This window comes from Canis lupus, chromosome 2 (genome assembly GCF_011100685.1).
Source record: "Canis lupus familiaris isolate Mischka breed German Shepherd chromosome 2, alternate assembly UU_Cfam_GSD_1.0, whole genome shotgun sequence".
In the NCBI taxonomy this organism is placed as follows: domain Eukaryota; kingdom Metazoa; phylum Chordata; class Mammalia; order Carnivora; family Canidae; genus Canis; species Canis lupus.
The window spans coordinates 73,218,101-73,235,075 of NC_049223.1; the positions used below are offsets into that span (position 1 = coordinate 73,218,101).

At 54.8% G+C, this 16,975-nt stretch overlaps 2 protein-coding genes and 1 long non-coding RNA gene across 4 annotated transcripts; 1 reads left to right on the forward strand and 2 right to left on the reverse strand.

Annotated features, from left to right (window-relative positions):
* The first annotated feature begins 213 nt into the window (after positions 1-213).
* Positions 214-4,508, forward strand: C2H1orf232 (chromosome 2 C1orf232 homolog). Its single transcript, XM_038529642.1, has 4 exons — positions 214-1,231; positions 2,541-2,624; positions 2,744-2,841; positions 4,208-4,508. Exons 1-4 carry the CDS (start codon positions 1,022-1,024, stop codon positions 4,506-4,508), a joined length of 693 nt encoding a protein of 230 aa, XP_038385570.1. The 5' UTR covers positions 214-1,021.
* A 1,125-nt stretch (positions 4,509-5,633) lies between these two features.
* FAM110D (family with sequence similarity 110 member D) lies at positions 5,634-13,049 on the reverse strand. Of its 2 annotated transcripts, none has more exons than XM_038529644.1 (2): positions 12,906-13,049; positions 5,634-6,887 (listed from the first exon to the last, which is right to left on the reverse strand). In XM_038529644.1, the coding sequence occupies exon 2, from the start codon at positions 6,789-6,791 to the stop codon at positions 5,964-5,966; it is 828 nt and encodes a 275-aa protein (XP_038385572.1). In that variant the 5' UTR covers positions 6,792-6,887; positions 12,906-13,049; the 3' UTR covers positions 5,634-5,963. The 2 variants fall into 2 exon arrangements, with proteins under 2 accessions (XP_038385572.1, XP_038385571.1); XM_038529643.1 differs by lacking the exon at positions 12,906-13,049 and adding an exon at positions 8,632-8,769.
* A 2,057-nt stretch (positions 13,050-15,106) lies between these two features.
* LOC111094703 lies at positions 15,107-16,739 on the reverse strand. The gene is made up of 4 exons (XR_005355089.1): positions 16,404-16,739; positions 16,199-16,314; positions 16,038-16,101; positions 15,107-15,951 (listed from the first exon to the last, which is right to left on the reverse strand). It is a non-coding gene; the product is annotated as an uncharacterized LOC111094703 (long non-coding RNA).
* Positions 16,740-16,975: the final 236 nt, after the last annotated feature.

The following is a 16,975-nucleotide window of genomic DNA, read 5'->3' on the forward strand; positions in this document are numbered from 1 at the left end:
CGTCTCCCCTTGCTGGTTCCCAGATCTTGGATTCCGCGGTCAGTGGGAAGAGGGAAAATGCCTTGAGCATCTCCGGAGGCACTGAAAAATGTCCGTGATGTGAATAAATGAATTAATGAGTGAGAGTGAGTCCGTGCGCCGGCCCCCACAGGATTCGGGAGATCCCTCCAGATCCCGACGAAGGCCTTCTCACCACCTCGCCCTTACTCCCTTGCGTCTCCATCCTTCGTCCGCCCGCGTCCAAATCCGTGAGCAAGCCGTGTTCCTCCTCAGGAAGCGCAGTGCTCAGGCACCCCCTCAGACTGACCGGGGGTCAGCTTCTCCCCGAGGAGGTGCTCACGGAAGGACTCCCCCCCTTTGCCCCCTTTTCTGAGCCCTGGACTCCCAGGCATGGGCTAGCAGCCAAGGCAGAGAGCCAGCCTAGGGGCTGTGTGTGATCAGGGCGGGGAGAGGGCCGGAGAGCCTCTCCCCATTCATCGGAGCCTGGTGCCTTCCTGGCTGACCAGAGGAGCTCAGCAATAATTCAGGGACTCCAGCTCTTTGGAACCTGTTGCCAGGAAACAGGGAGACATGCACGTGCATCCCTGGGGACAGGAATCAGTTTCCAGACCAGACAAAGCAGTGAAATGTAAGCTCAGGGTGCCAACTGGGGGCCTTGGGACCTCCTCAACCCAGTTCACAGCTAAGTAGGGATATAGGGCAGGCCCCCATGAAGGCACAACTGGTATGGCTACAGTCCCAGAGGCACCAGTCCAGTGTGGGTCTTGGGCCCAAGGACTTTATAAATGGACTTTGTGGCTGAAAGATTTTTCTGGAGCCATTCCAAGAGATCAAATTCAAGTACCCCTAGGGCTAGGAAGGAGGACTCCATAGAGATGTCTTCATTATTCTTGGCCAATATGGGTCAAGACAAGGGGCTGAGGCCACAGAAGCCAGTTCTGTCCCACCCCCACCCCAGACTCCTCTGGATCAGGTTCACCTGCTGGGCACTGTGCCAGCTGGGGAGCCTGGTGCATCTTTAATGAAGTCACCTGATCCCTGGGACAGGCTCTCGGCCTCACCAAGTTCCTGGAGCCAGACCCACTGGGTGCCCACTGAGTCAATTGCCTTCTTGAGCTTGGGTGCCAGGTCGGTTTCCCCTGCAGCCATGAACCAGGCATTCTGGAAAACCTACAAGTCCAAAGTGTTACAGACCCTAAGTGGGGAATCTGAGGAGGACCTGGCAGAGGAGGTGGGTACCATCCATGTTTGCTGGGTGGGTCATGGCAGAGGGGCAGCAGGAGTGAAAGGTACAATGAAGGGCAAGGGACAGGCTTGGGGTGGGGGCATATTTGTGCAGAAGCAGTTGGCACATTCAGAGATGACAAATGGCACAGTACAGAAAGCCAGGGCATTTAAGAAAACTGAGGAAGAAGATTTGGGGGCCCCCAGAAGAATGGCTATTGTCTCCAAAGATCTCAATGGCGACCACATGGAAGATATCCTTCCAGGACCAAAGGGCAGTAGCCACACAGGGTATATGCAGCTTGACACAACTTTCTAATGAGCAGGGCTGCAGAACTGGGATGGCTTGCCTTAAGAGGGAGTGAGCTCTATGGTGCTGGAAATAGGAAAAGTGGTGCTTGCACATAGGTCACTGTCGCAGCATCAGATTAGAGCCAGACTTGGATCATGTTTATCCTAACATTAAAGATCAAAAAAGCTCTGAAACTGGGAACAATCTTGCATCTAGAGGCTGTGATAAGTGGCAGTTCTGCAAACAGATATCACAGGGACGGGAAATATTTCTGAAGGGTGTGTGTGTATGTTTGTAAATAAGTTTATGTCTAGACGGCATGGTGTCCAAGGAGGGGCTTGTGTAGAAGTATCTGTGGGTCAGTAGTAGGATTGGAATCCATGTAAAATACCTCATGAAGTTGTATGTGTAGGTGTGAACCAGATAGAAGTATTTCTGGGTGTGTGTAAGTCTCTTCCTGAATCCCTCTGTGAAAGCATTTGCAGGTCTCAGGTTTGTATAGCGTGTGTGTGTACATGTCTGTCTTCGTGTCTGTGGATGGATGGAGAGGTTTAGTGTGCTGCAGGTGGGCCTTGGCACAGATGTCTGCATTCGTATAAGTTCACAGGTATGAATGGTATAACTGTGTATGTGTCCTTATGTAGGTGCTTCACAGCATGTACATCTACGTACAGGTGAAGAGGTATAGCCGTGTGGAGGCATGCGCAGTACGGGTGTGTGTCCACATCAGCATGCATACCCTTGTCCACACATTTTTGGGTGTGTGTGGATATGTCTGTGGGAGGGCAGGTATGTGTGCTCAAGGGTGTCTGCAGGGATTAACTATACAGGTAAGGTATGTGATTGGGAGCTTTGTGTAGAGGTATAACCTATATGGATGGATGGATGGTGTGAAGGGACTAGATGGGTGTTTAGGTGTGAGGATTTGGGGTGCCAGGGTGTGCATACCAGGCTAGCAGTGGGGGAGGGAGGTCCTGTTCGTCTGGAGCCTTTCTCATGCTAGGGAGGGGGTCTTGTGTCCCAGCGAGGGAACCCAGCATTAGTGGAATCTGAGCCAGCAAGACCTGCGGAAGAGGCTTGCCATCCCATGTCACAGCTGGCCCGCCGGGTGAGTTCTTCCTTCTTCACCCCAACTCCTGGGGGTGGGGGGAACCCGGTAGAGGCTACTGTGGAATCCTGGGAGGTGGTGCTGTGACCCCTCCCTGATTCCCAGCCCCTTCCTCCCAGGTTCAGGGGGTTGGGGTGAAAGGTTGGCTGACAGTGTCATCTCTGTTTAACAAAGAAGATGAGGACAAGCTGCTGCCACCGGAGCCCTGTGCTGACCAGTATGTGTGTGTTGGTGGGGGCTGGGATGGGCCTGGGGTCCCCCTTCTCCCATGTCCTTTCTTTCTGGTCTATTTGTGTATCTTTCTCATCAAGGAGGGAGGGGAAGGGCCAGCCCCTGGCTGTTTCAGTTTCTCTCAGCAGGAAAGAGGCCAAATCAACATATCTGGAGATTAGGTTAGATCTCAGGAGGACTTAAAGGGCTGTTGGGATTGAGGTGCTAGAAGGTATTTTAGGTGCTCTCTCTCTCCATCCACATGGGAGAGGCCATCTCCCTACAGTCAGGGAACAGAAAAGTGAAACTTTAGATGTTTGGAACAGAGGGTGGCCCAGATCAGTGATTCCCGATACCGGTCTAAACCCTCATCCTCCTAGGGAGTTTGTGCCAGACCCTCCTTCAAAGATTCTGATTCAGCGGATATGGCCTGAAGCTGGGATCTATACTTGCAGCATGCTCCTGAGGACCCGAGGCACACTAATTTAGGAACCACTGAATCAGAAAGGCTTTGAAGCTGAGGGGTTAGGGGTTGGGACCCCAGGCAGCTCCTCTCTCCTAGCTCTATTCCGGCCTTCCCTCCAGCCCAGCAACGCCCCCTTTCTTTGACACTCCCCTATTCCTTCCTCCCGGGGGTCCCCCAGACCCACCCATCTCTCCATTCGCAAGGTTTCCTTTCTCCCTCCTGGCAGTCACTGCCTGACCCTCCCAGGGCTCCAAGGACTCTTCCTCAGATCTGAGGCTCCCACCTCAAGACTCCTCACCAATCCTTGACTACCCTTCCCCCCACACTCCCTGCCACCCACCCCCCGCCCCTCCCCACTAAGCCCTGATCTAAGCCTTTCTCATTTCCTTGGGTCGCTCCACCCGTGGTTTTTTCTAGCGTCCCCTCATTTTCCTAGTCCTCCTTTCCCTCCATCACAGACCCTCATCCCCGCCCCCGCCCTGCCTCTTTCCCCGGGGCCGCAACCTTGGCTTCCCCGACACCCTGCTCCGGGAGTCTGACCCCGCCCCAAGCGCCGCTGGGCCCCGCCCCTCTCCCGGGCTCCCCGCGCCGCTCTCCACACCTGGCACCTCGCGCTTCGCGGAGGCCGCGCGCTCTCCCCGAGTCTTTGCTAAACTCTCTCCCGGGGGAATCCCGGTGTCGCCTCCCTCTTCCCAGACCCCTCACCTCACCCCCTGACCCTGTCCCACCCTAGCCCCCTTTCCCTGTGCCTCTGAGCTCCTCCCCTGGCCTGCAGTCACCCTGCGCCCCAGGTCACCAGACCTCCGCCTGGCTCGGCCTGCCCCACTCCTAGCGCCTGCGCCCCGCATCCCCCTCTTCGTCCTCTCCCCGGGCCTCTGGGCCGGTGACGCTCGTCCTTCTCCCGCAGCCCGCTGGCGGCGCAGTCCCCCTCGCAGGCGGTGACCGCGACGGAGGCGGAGCCGCGCGGGCCGGGGCTCTGGGACGCGTTCGCCAGCAGGTGGCAGCAGCAGCAGGCGGCGGCGGCGTCCATACTGCGCGGCGCCGAACCCAACCCGGAGCCGGACCCCGAAGCGGGGGACGAGGCCGCGGAGGAGGCTGCCGAGCGCCCCGAGCCGGGGGAGGCCGACACCGTGGCCGGCTTCAAGTGGGGCTTCCTCACCCACAAACTGGCCGAGATGAGGGTGAAGGCCGCGTCCAAGGGCGACTAGCCTGCGGCCCACCAGGGCACCCGCTCCTTCCTTCCCCCGCGCCCATAAAAACCCTGACCCGACCCCCCGTGTGACCGCGTGTCTTTGTCCGGACAGCGGGGATGACTGCTTTTGGGTGGGCAACCTCAAGGCCGGGTCTAGCTCAAAGGGTCTTCCCCCTCCCTTGTCCCACAAACCTACAAGGGAAAAATGACCAGACAGTCCTGGTGTAAGGATAGATTTAGTCCGATTTAGGGCGCAACTTTCCAGGAAACTGGGGGGCCCCAGAGGACAGGCTTCATTGCCCTGTTCAGCCTCTTTAATTCGACAAATAGCCTGTGGCCCTGCTATGTGCACCATCCCTGTACAAGGGGAAGACCAGCGGGTCCCACACAGGTAGCAAGTTGAGTCACAAAAATAAGGCTGCACTTGGGAGCTCAGAAGAGATGAAGCCGACCGGGGAATTCAGGAATTTCTGAGGGAGAATGAATAAATGTAATCTTGGAAAGATTGAGTGGAAAGAAAGGGGAAGGTAGCCCAGGCAAAGAGGGGAACCCTAAGCAGGGACTTGAAGGTGTGGTCGCATGAAGCAAACAAAGGACCTGGTGTGTCTCTGAGGGAAAGGAAGATAGTGGCCAGATGTGAGGCTGCAGGTTAGCAAAATCCTGCTTTGAACGGGTCCCTTCAATTTTGAATTATTCCTTTCTCAGCCCATCCATAGCTAGTAACCAAAAGGAGGCTGCACATCTCCAGGAATGGGGCCCCTTTTCGGGTAGGGGACCCCAGATTTCTGGAACAGACCCCTCCCCAAAACTCTTCACAGGCGGTATTCCTGGCTCCTGGATCTGGTTGGGAGACCTGGGGTCGGTGGAGGAGATGATCACAAGAGTACTAATCAGTAGTGGTCTTAGCGGCTGTCGTTTATCGAACACTTTCTATAATGCAGGGGGGCACTTTGCAAGGTGCTTTAAGACCGTTTCAAAAATACCCTGATCATCGAGGGGTGCAGCTGTGCTTCGAGGAGGTTAAGTGCTTCCCCAGGGTCACACAGTGAGCCTGGAACCCACACTCCAAAACCCCCGGGTGTAACCCCGCAAACCCGGCCCTCCTTTCCTCCATACCTGCTCTCTAATCCAGCATCACGACTCCTTTAATGAACGTTTTGCCTTTATTCAGTAGATTCTCGGATCCCCCACTCCAGGCTTCTCTCCCCAGACCCGGCCTCCACAGGAGCCACGTAGCTGCCCCCTCCCCCTCCGTCGTCTACTCTGGGAAGGGCCTTCGGAATGATTTGTCCCATCCTCCCAAGGTTCACAGGGAGAGACCAAGAACCCGGAGGGAAGGGCTCCCTAGAGGCACCCGGCGCGTCGGAGGCGGAGCGTCCCTGCCCGTGCCCGGGACCAGCCCTGCGCCCACCCCTTCACCCTCCTGGGGTCCGGGACTCCCCGGAGCGCGCTCGGGCCGCAGCGGCGGCAGTCACACCTCCGACTCGCGCGGCGGGCCGCGGGCGCGCTGGCAGCCGTACAACCACTGGATGACGCGCGCGTTGCGCTCCACCACGGACACCGGGGGGCGCCCGTCCCGCGCCGAGCCCGCCGCCTCTGAGCCGCCGCCGCCGCCGCCGCCGCGGTCAGCACCGTCCGGGCGATCCGTGTCGCCATCGCTGGACGTCCAGTCGCTGGTGTCCCCAGAGCCGGGCGGCGGCGACGCTCCGGGTTGGGGGCTGGCGTCCGCGCCCCAGCTCTGCGGAGAGAAGCGCTCAGCGCCCAGCACCTCCACCAGCGCGCGCTCCAGGCCGCAGTAATTGAAGAAGCGCTCCTTCTCCGACAGCGGCAGTGAGCATGTGGGGCACAGCGCCCGCTTTCCTGCCGCTTCCGGGGCATCTTGGGGCGCTGCCCAAACCCCAGGAGCCGCTGGTCGCTCCGTTGGGCCCGGACTACTCGAGGGGGCGTCTCGGGGGGCGCCCAGGAAGAGGCGCCGCACCAGCCCCTGGCCCTTGGCGTTCTCTTTGTTCACCGAAGCCTTGCAGTCCCGCTTCTGGCGGTAGAAGATGAGGGAGTCAGGCCTGGGCAGCCGCCTGCCGCTGCTCCGGCGGGCGGGTCTGGGCGTCCTGGGCGATGCAGGGGGGCCCAGCTCATTGCAGGCGTGCGGGGTGAGCGGTCCGGGACCCCCACGCAGAGCTGGCTCCTGGCGGCGTGCTATCACCTGGTGTGTCTTGACATACTTGGCTTTGTCGGCCTCCAGCCTCTCCACCGCGCTGGGGGTCCGTCCCCTGGATGGGGTGGAGGGAGAGGCCAGGATCATCTTAGCAGAGCTGGGCAGGATAGTACCCCATAAGCCACTGGATGTAGGCAGCTACTTGAGGAGCCAAGAGCAGTTGGCTGGGGGGCGGGGGGTGTCCTACAGGGAAAGAGGGACAGTCAGTCAGGGAGAGAATAGATGTCCCTGCATCTCTCCTGCAGGCATTCCTGGGAATAGGATCAGTCAGCCACCCCTCCCCCAACTAAAAGGGCCAGACCGTGCCTAAGGGGCAGAGGTTCAGGCTACCCCTTCCCCCCTCCTCTATCCCTCAAAGACATTGAGCAGGGGCGCCCTGGTCACCCAGAAACATGCCCCTTTGAGGGTGCCCCAATCTGGCCAGAGAGCCATGCCAAGCAAGTATCAGCAAGTGGGACACTTGGAAAAGGAAATGGGGCTGGTCCCAGTTCAGTTCCCGAAAGTGGCCTCAACCGGAAAAAATACCTCTTCCCAACCCAGCAACTTTGAGTCCAAGACAAGAAGGCTCCCCAGCCACAGGCTGGCTCCAGCAGGGCCCACCCTTCCCGCCCCCAAGCACCGAGGTCAGGGATATAACCACAGGGTAGGAGCCTCCAGTAATTGCAGCCAACTGCCCTGCCCAGTCCCAGCAGGGCCAAGGGGGAAGAAAGAGAGGTGGCCACCAGGTCATGTCAGTCAGCTACTTGCCACCTCTGTACCCCTGCCAAGGGAATTCCTCAATGCCTACCTGTAAACACCACCTCGCCTACCTCTGCATTTCCATTTACAGAAAAGGAAATTGGTAGAGAGGAAGGGGCTTGCTCAGGTCTGAGAGTTAGAGATGGGTTGAAACCCAGGTCTCTAGCCTTGCAGTGCAGAACTAGTTCAGATGGCTTCTCTCATAGCCGATCAGAACTTCCCTCTTATGTTTTGCTTCTATTCTTGCTGCTATAAAACCAAGCTATTGCCATTAGACATGGGCCCTTTGCCTCACTAAAAAGTTGCTTCCACGAATTCTTCCCAATAACTGGCTCCCAGAAATCTGCCCTTAGGGTCCCTGCCTTCTTCTCATCCTGAGACCCTGTGACCCTTGTCCGCCACCTCCCCTCTGTCACTGGGGAAGGGGACCAGGAGGGGCTGTAAATCAAGAGCTGACAGTTCTGTTGGCAGTAACAGAATGGGCCACCCACACAGCTCAGCACACCCCATACCACCCCGGGCTCCCTCCTTCCCGAATCCTCCATTCAGCTGAAAGGGGCACAGAAGTTCTGAGAGCTGAAGGGACCTCCAGTCAGGCAGGCAACAAAAGAACAGAACTTGCAGGGTTGGGGGGAGCCCCCCCCACCGCCCAGACCTGTCCTTGCTCTGTCTCTCTCTCTCACAAACCCCTATCTAGTGTCTAGTAAGTCAGTCCATATAGGTAGTTGGTAACTGGGAACCCAGGCAGCAAGGAGAGCCTGGCAGTGCTCTCAAGAACTCTACCAGGCAATGGGTCAGATTCCAAGGTCTCGGGAGGGCACTGTGCTTGTCTGACCTTATGGGTATCCTCCCAGCGCTCTCTCCTCTTCCCAGCCCTGAGCAGCAAGGCTATAAAAAGTTCCTAAACACAAGGACCAAAATAGTCTGTGTCCACTGTCTCTTCCCTGCCTCCTGGGTTGGCCCTGATGCTCACCACGGACGTTCCACCCTAGAAGCCTGGCAGACATCCTTGTGCCCTCTGTCCCTTCGCCCACCTCCTCCCAGTCCTGTGGTTAGTGGTCTGAACTTTGCCCATGGCTTCAGCTCTGGACGTGGGCTGGGAACTTGCTCACCGGCTTGGCTCCAGCCTCCCTGCCCTTGGGTCCCCCAGTGCCTTCCCATCCCAGCCCTGGGTTCAGGACACACTCACCTCTGGGTATGGAGGCTGAATGTAGGGGTCCCTGGGCAGGATCAGACAAGGACAGAAGGGACAGCAGGGACTGGAAGTAACTTTGGTGGCAGCCAAACCTCACTCTCCACAGGAAAAGGAGAGAGAGCCTCCACCCCCACCCCCCCAGATTAACCCTCGCCTTCCTGACCCAGAGCCCAGTCTCTAGTTAACTCCTTCCTGGTCACAGTCTCAGTGCTGGAGAGGACCTTTGGACCATGTCCAGCTTCTTTCATTATTTTATACAGATGATCACACAGGCCCTGACAGGTTATGCGATCTGCATGAAGGTGCAGTGAGCTTGGGGTACAGCCAGGACCCAGACAAGGTCTCCTGACTCCCTAGCTTCCTCCAGAGGCCTAGGGTAGGGATATGCTATTCATGGGGGGGGGAGGGGGGGGGGTCAGCCTCCTCTGCTAGGCTTCGGAAGAACCTGTGGGTTAAAATGCAAAGGCAGAGCAGGGTTCTAGCTGACTGTGCTTATTTTCCTCTGTAGCAGGTTTAGGCCTGTCCTAGTTGGGGTGTGTGGATGGTGGCAGGCCCGCTCTCCCTAGAGGTGAGGCCAGGAATCTGCAGCTGAAGGGTGAGGGCACTGGTGCTGCGGATGTGCAAGGTGAGCCAGTCCTAGCAAGTCTTGGCATGACAGTCACCTCGGAGCCTATTTGAGGTGCCTCTGCCCAAGTCTTCCCCATGGCCAATGGAATTGGATGGGAAGAGGGTTATGAATGGATGATTCCAGGGCCTTTGGCCTCCTTTCTCCTTTGCCCCATTGGGGACTTCTCTTGTCTCAAGGGGGAGCCATGTCCCCAAAGTGCTAGTGCCAGGAGATCACCTCCCCTCTGCCTAGTAAACTGCAGCACCCAGAGCTCAAAAATCAACACCCTTGCCAAGGGGCCCCTGCCTCCCTCTAGCTGGCCACTTCCCACAAACCTTTTCCCCTCCCTTGTAGAACTTGTAATGTTTGCAAAGCACATTTGCACCCGTGCTCTTGGATCTCCCTTGTCTCTCCCAAGAATTCTAGAGGGGGACCTAGGAGGGGTGACCACTCCACTTGATGGATGAAGAAATGGGATCTTGCCAAAATCCAGTTCCAAAACCACTCTTTACACTGCCCGCTCTGCCTGTCAAGCAAGATAATGAATCTGAAAAAAACAGGAGGCCCATTTGTAGTAAGAGGTTTTTTTTCCCACCTAGTTAAGGGAAGGTTTTTTGTTTTTTTGTTTTGTTTTGGGTTCTTTTTCTGGGTCCATGATAGTTCCATATTGTACGGTTATGGCTCTTTGCAAAATACTTTCATCTACATGATCACAATTCATCCCTAAGACAATCTTTGGGGAGTAATGGGTTTTATTTCCCCACTTAACAGCTGAGAATATTGAGGCTCGGAGGTGTGAAATGACCCATCCAAGCTCACATAATGAGACTAATAGCTAACTTTTATTGGGGGATTAATATATGCTAGGCACTGTTCTGTGATTAACTACAACAACCCAGTGAAAGGGGTGCTTTTATTCTAATTTTACAGACACAGGTTGGGGTACAGGCCCCTAGCACTGAGATCTGGTCATGAAGGGGTTAAGCATGGAGGCAGGGCAGGGCCCAGCTGGGATGCTGTCAATGGCAGGAAACCTGGCCTGTGAAGGAGGGGGAGGATGGGGCTGTTGTGTCTGACTTGATACAACCCCCATCGCTTTGGTCTTAAAGGAGTATCCGGGTTGGGTGGAAGGGCAAGCGGAATGAGGGTGGGAGGTGGGGGGTGGGCTTCTCAACTCTTTTCTAGGGACCAAGACAGATGCTGAGCTACAGAAAAAGGAGACTCAGAGTGGAACTCAGGTGCCATCCTGGGGGAGCCCCTGATCTGAGGACTGGAAATGACACCACCTCTTTGCAGGAACACTCCATGGGGGGGTTGCTGGAGACCAGCTCCAGACCTTGGAGTGCCCAGTCAGAGAGGGGAGACAGGAGACAGAAGCTCTGCCTTCAGGAGTCCAAGGTGGGAGGTGGTCAAGGAGCCTTGCTCTCAGGAGCTCCCAGTCTGAGGGGTGACAGTTCCCTGTCCCAGGAAGCCAATGGACACAGACCCTCTATCCTATCAACCGACCAGAGTAGGCTCTTAGAGGAGAGGTCAGACTGGATTGGCTTTCTGGGTGAAAGAGCCTTGAAAGAGTCAGTGGGAGCAGGGAGATCATGAGGGTGCTGTCTGCCCTGCAGGGTGTCTTGGGCACTCTTTCTGTGAACAGATCATCTGTCTTTCTGGTCCTGGATCCCTAGGGAGATCCTTAAAGTGGCTCCTTCTGGTGCTAGATCAAGGACCTCGGGCCAGTGGGAGGCCAAACCCGAGAGGTGTTTCCTTCCTATGTCCAAGCTCATTCCCGGATCACCTTGATGATCGATTGGAATAAGCCTGAGTCAGAACTGGTTCCTTCCGGAGGAGATAGTCAGGGAAGGCTGAGGGAGGAGCTCTGGTCAGTGTCGGGAATAAAGAGATGGCTCAGGGGGGGCCTGGACATCTAGCCACAGACCCCAGACCCACAGTGGTACCTACCTCCCTTAGCCACCAGCTACAGCCCTCTCACCACACCACCCACACCTCAGCCCTGCTTTGATGCTAACCCTGGTGAAACCACTCACTGGCTGTGTGGCCTGAGCAAGAACTTAACCTCTCTGAGATTCCTTCTGTGTAAAATGGGAACGACAAGACCCAGCTCCTGAGTGGCATGAAGAAGTAATGGCTGTGGCAACTGAAAGGTCCCTGGTGCCTTAAGGGGCTCATAAATGTTAGATGAATCTGCGTTTTACCCCTTGCCCTGCATCGACACCTTGCTGATGCCTCCGACCTAAATCCTTTCTCTGTCTCCGACAAATCATTCTGAACATGCTCTGTGCTGTGAGGTCAGCAAATAGGTCAGACATGGTTTCTGCTCTCAGGAAGCTCAGCCTGCTTAGGGGTTGGGGTGGGGGGCTCGGGCAGAGGCGTAATAGACTCATCCCAACTCCAGCCAGGGCAGTGCTTCTGTGACAGAGGCCATCAAAGCAGGGGACAGGGGAGGACGTTGGTTCTGCCAGAGAAAGGGGGTGGGGCAGGAGGAAGCAATGTCAAAGAGTGGGTTTCTCTGTGCCCCTGGAAGGGATTTCTGGCCTGGTTGGGATGGGAGGTGGGGGTGTTGGGGGAGAGATGGTGAGAGCTACAGGCCTAAAGTCAGCAGGAGCCAGAGCCTCCCTGAGGGGTCAGGGAGGGACTCTCAAGTTGGGAGGGGATCAGGGATAATGTAAGTCTCTAAGGAATTTTGGAAGCAAGGTTTCCAGGACCTTGAGGCTAGAGAAGGAAGGGGCTGGGGGGGTGGGGGGCGGGGGGGGGGCGGGGAGACAGAAAGAGACAGAGAGTGAGAAGGAAAGGAAGAGGGAGGGAGGAAGAGGCTCAGCAGAGCCGAGAGGGAAGACAGGGTACAAAGAAGGGAGGGGATCTGTGAGATGAAAGAGGTGATGGGGGTCCTGAGAAAAGGGAGCTCACTGGGGAGATGGGGCTCCAGGTGGGGTCTGGCTCAGCCAGGAGGAGGGGCTCACGCTGGCGTCGGTGGGGCCCCTCCGCCCGCCCTGTGCACCCCCACAGAGATTAGAGCAGCTATCCCGTAATTCGGGGCCTTCCGTTTAGGAAAGAATCTCAGCCACAACAATAGCCTGGCTCCCGCTCTCCCCCGGTGAGGGGTGCGGCCTCTGGGCAGAGCCGGCGCCCCGCACCCACCGGGGGCGCGGAGAGGAAGGTGTCTGCGGCGCTGTTGGCGGAGCTCCTCCGCGCCGCCGGCGAAGCGAGCGAGTGGGGGATCGGCCTCGGCTCTCGCAGCGCGGACGGCCCGCGGCAGGATGAGGAAGCCGACCCGACCCGACCCGACCCCGACCCCGCGCCCCGCTCGCCCGCCACCTGCTTCCCGCGCAGCCCCCGCGGACGCGGGCGGGGGGGGGGGAGCCGCCCAGGCGGGGGGGGGCACTCAGCGGGGGCCACGCAGCCGCGGCCGGGGAGCCGGGCCGCCCCGGGGGCTCCGGGCCACCGCACCCCACCCCAGCTGCACGCCGGCCTCGGTCCCGCGCGCGCCTGCGCCCCTGCGCCCCTGCGCCCCTGCGCCGCCCGCCTGGAGGAGGAGCCCGGAGGCTTCCTGGGGGCGGGGGGGGGGGGTGGCCCAGGGCAGCCCGGCTGGGCGCTCGCCACCGACACCTGGTGCCCGCCTCCTCCTCCGCACCTGCGTCACCTCCGTCCTCACCTTCCACCGCTGTGCTCAGCCAGGCGCCTCCAGATCCAGGACCAGGGACAAAAGCCATCCGGTCCCCACCCAGCACGGTAGCGAGCACGTGGGCAAGGAACCGGGGTTCCCGAGCAGTGCAGCCCCGAGAAATCTATCCTCCTGCAAATACTGACAGATACACGGTCCTTAATGACACGTTGAAAAATGTTTTGATTTTTTTTTTTTTTACACAAAGTCATGAAAATATCAAACATGACTGAATGTAATTGTTATTGAACATATTTGTGGGTATTCTGGTCAAGGGCCAGCTGTACTGGATGGGTAAGAAAATAAAGATGTGAATAATTCACAAATTGTTCCATCTTAATGCCATGAAATCTATTTTTTTTTTCTTTCCTTGATTGGAGCAAAATGACCAAGTATGTTCTTATAATGAAAAATTTCAGGGGCCCTGCCTGGCTCAGTCATTAGGGCATTTGACTCTTGATCTCAGTGTTGGGAGTTCAAGCCCCTGTAGAGTTTACTTAAAAGAACAACAACAAAAAACCAAATGTAAGAGTAAACTACATTGTTTAACATCGCAGAAATGTTCCTCTGCTGTCATATGTTACTACTGCAAAAATCATCTACTTGTTTGAAACTCTTGAAGTGGAGCAAGAAAATGATGTTCAGCATTTGCTGGGGGATAGTATGTTCTCGCTACAGCATTCCTGCTCTCAGAGAGGAAGAATTTGACAAGAGAGACAAATTCTCATTTGTCTTACCTAAGGTCCCTTACCACTCCGAACTCCACAGCCTGGAACCGTGGCTGTTTGTGATGCCAGCAGCTGTGCAAAGCTTCATGGTATTTGGATGCAGTGATCTTTTGTTTCAAGGACAGAGAGCAAGAGGTGTGGAGAAGCATTTGTTTCCCTGGGGCTGAATGATGTTAGGTATGATAGCAGATGTAGAGGATTACAGCTTACACTGTATCGAACTGAGATGTCTGTATGGTCTTTAATAAATGACTTTGGGGGCGATTTTGATATTGGAGCCCCCTTTGAAGGGCAGGGATCCCTCTAGCTGGTTTTAAGGTTGGCACTGAGCGATGGCCAGAAAGGTGTTGTGTCACATTGAATATACCTGATGGTGGGGACCTGTCCTTCTGTATATGAGCAAGTTCCCAGAGAATGTAGAAGCTGAGATCTAGGTAGATGCCCAAGAAGGTGACTTATTATTATAAGATGTAGGAAAAGGCGTTAAGTTTCGAATCTGACCGGCAAGAAAGAATTGAGATGTCTTTGGTGCAAAAGGTCATTTTATTAAAGCATAGGGACAGGACCTGTGGGCAGAAAGAACTGCCCTGGGGTTATGAGGAGTGACCTACTCTATACTCTCAAGTTGGGAGGGGGTCAGGTATGATAGTGTAAGTCTCTAAGGAATTTTGGAAGCAAGGTTCCCAGGACCTTGAGGGGGCTAGCTATTGTTAGAAAAAGGTCATTTATTACCGCCTAATAAAACCTTAGGCAGGAGACTCTTCAGATGTGTATCAGTGGGCTATATGCTTGGGAGGTGATTGCCAACATGTATCTTGGGGATGTTAGAGATAAAGGAAATTTCTAAAGGAATTTTTATATATTAAAGTAGACTTACAGGATCCTGGGGATTAGGCTAAGATTGCCTTTTGCCCTTAGCAAAGTATTAACATGAGGCAGTTGAGTCCCTAGAGGAATGTAACTGTTTCAAGGACTTGTCGATGGGCTGTAAGTAGTAAGGAAATTTAATAATTTCTCTTCTGCCATTGTTTCCCACATCAATAACCATCGTTGCTAATATCACCATAGCATTGTTTTGTTTTGTTTTGTTTTGTTTTTTTAAGATTTTATTTATTTATTCATGAGAGACACAGAGAGAGTGAGAGGCAGAGACACAGGCGGAGGGAGGAAGTAGGCTCCATGCAGGGAGCCTGATGTGGGACTCATCCGGGGACTCCAGGATCATGCCCGGGGCGGAAGGCAGGCGCTAAACCACTGAGCCACCCACGCATTCCTCACCATAGCATTGTAACTAACACCTTAATGTTACCCCTAGATTATTGTTATTATTTTTTTAAGATTTTTAAAATTTATTCATGAGAGACAGAGAGAGAGAGGCAGAGACATAGGCAGGGGGAGAAGCAGACTCCTTGAAGGGAGCCGGATGCGAGACTTGATCCCAGGATCAGTACCTGAGCCGAAGGCAGACATTTAACCACTGAGCCACCCAGGTGCCCCTTACCCCTAGATTAAAATCGTCACCTCCTTCACAGTGATTGTCAACTTCTCCATGGTTCCTAGCACTGTGAACATCGGAGGCTTTTGCCATTCAGCAATTGCTCTCATCCTGCCCTGACCTTGGCCACCTGTGCTCTCAGAGTGGTGTAACTTGACTCAGAGTGGGGCACTTGACCTAGGCTTGGGTCAAAAAGCCTATCGCGTTTCTCTGGCCCCAGCACTTCATTTAAAGATGGGCATATAACTCACTTACAGCCAAGGGGACTTTTGCTGAGACTGCAGAGACAAATCTCTATCTCCCCTGCTGTGCAGGAATCTAAGCAGACAGAGCCCAGAGGGTCTAGCCTGCCTGAAGACTGAGTCAGCAGAGAGAGAGCAGCTTTAAGAGTCAGAGACAGTGAAAACCCGACCTTGAGGAGTGAAGCTTCTGTATCTGGTCATGTCTGAAGCAAACCTGTAGCGGTTCTTATAGTTGGGGAAGCCAATACCTTTCCTTTTGGCTTAACCCCTGCTGGGTTGGTTTTTCAGTCACAACCAAAATAAACTGGAAAGAAACACATCATGCTCTCCAAAACTAGGGTCACCTTTATCACAGGGCTTGTAGCATTGGACATGTGCAGCGTTTTTTGGCTTATCATTGCAACCCGTCTCTGCACGAATTTCTGGAGAATGCTGAACAAATGCCTCCAGGTTCACTGTAAAGCTGGCTTGAAAGAGCAGAAGTTCTCATAAGGAGTCAAGACACTAGAGTTCTGGTCCAACTCACTCTTGGTCTGAAGCAAGCTGCTCTCTCTCACACCTCAGATTCTGATCTGTTAAAAAAGGAAGAAAGTGGATTAGACCAGTGGTCTCCCAATGCTATTCCTTGGTGGATTCTGGTTGGCTACCTCAAATTTACCTGTGGAGCTTGCTAATGAAACAGATGCCAGACCTCTGCCCTCAGAGAATCTAATTTAGTAGATCTGGTGGGGAGTCAAGAAGGAAAGAATATAATAGTTGATCAGTGTGATTTTATTGATATGAATGCCCTTACTAGAGCTTCTAGACTTAATGTGTTACCTCTCACAGCTGAAAGTAACTTGAATATTGCTTGTTGAATTGACGGAAACCGGTGTTCAACATGACCCGTATACACTGAGGTTGAGATGTCAGCATTTCTCTGGTTAATGTCTCTCCTGTCCAAGAAGACAGGAGTATTGGAGATTTATCACATGAGACTGCATCTATTCCCTCATCCCACTGAGGACATCCCCAAGTGCTCCACCTTGCTGTTGAGATAAGCACAAGTGAGAACACCAGGATCCTTGAGAAATTTTATGGTGGATGTCCTCTGCAGTTTGGGTATACCGGGAGAGGCAGTGCTGAGGTGGCTCCCTGATTTCATTAGGGGTGATGGGTTCCTGAAGGAGTAGAGGGCAAGCGGCAGGGCTGAGCTGCCAGCGTCAAGGTAGATGCTTTCTCTGCAGGATGAAGTGATCACCAGGATGTTTTCACTTGCAGGGACCTTTGATCAGAGTTGCCCTAGGAATGAAATAGATGAGCAGCTTATTAGATATCCTTGAGTTACATAGAACAGTAAAAGCTCCATGTCTTATGGCCAGAAATCTAATGTGAATTGTCACAATGGAACATTCCGGCCTTGCGGCTAATTTCCACACCCAAGCTGGTTCACAGAGCTGAAGTCCCCACTGAATAGGAGGCCAGGTACCTTAAGGGAGGACCTTGTAGCACTGCTATAGGGGGGGGGCGGGAGTGTATAGTGTATGTCTTTCTCCAAGGAAGGGGGATGGGAAAATTCAGACCTATTAGACATTACTAGGCATTGACTTTGAATTG

Bases quoted from the DNA above. Each gene is read 5' to 3' on its own strand.
- C2H1orf232 (XM_038529642.1), top strand. From the start codon at position 1,022: ATGAAGTCACCTGATCCCTGGGACAGGCTCTCGGCCTCACCAAGTTCC. The intron at 2,625-2,743 runs GTGAGTTCTTCC...CCTTCCTCCCAG, and splicing joins TGTCACAGCTGGCCCGCCGG to GTTCAGGGGGTTGGGGTGAA. The intron at 2,842-4,207 runs GTATGTGTGTGT...CTTCTCCCGCAG, and splicing joins CCGGAGCCCTGTGCTGACCA to CCCGCTGGCGGCGCAGTCCC.
- FAM110D (XM_038529644.1), bottom strand. From the start codon at position 6,791: ATGATCCTGGCCTCTCCCTCCACCCCATCCAGGGGACGGACCCCCAGC.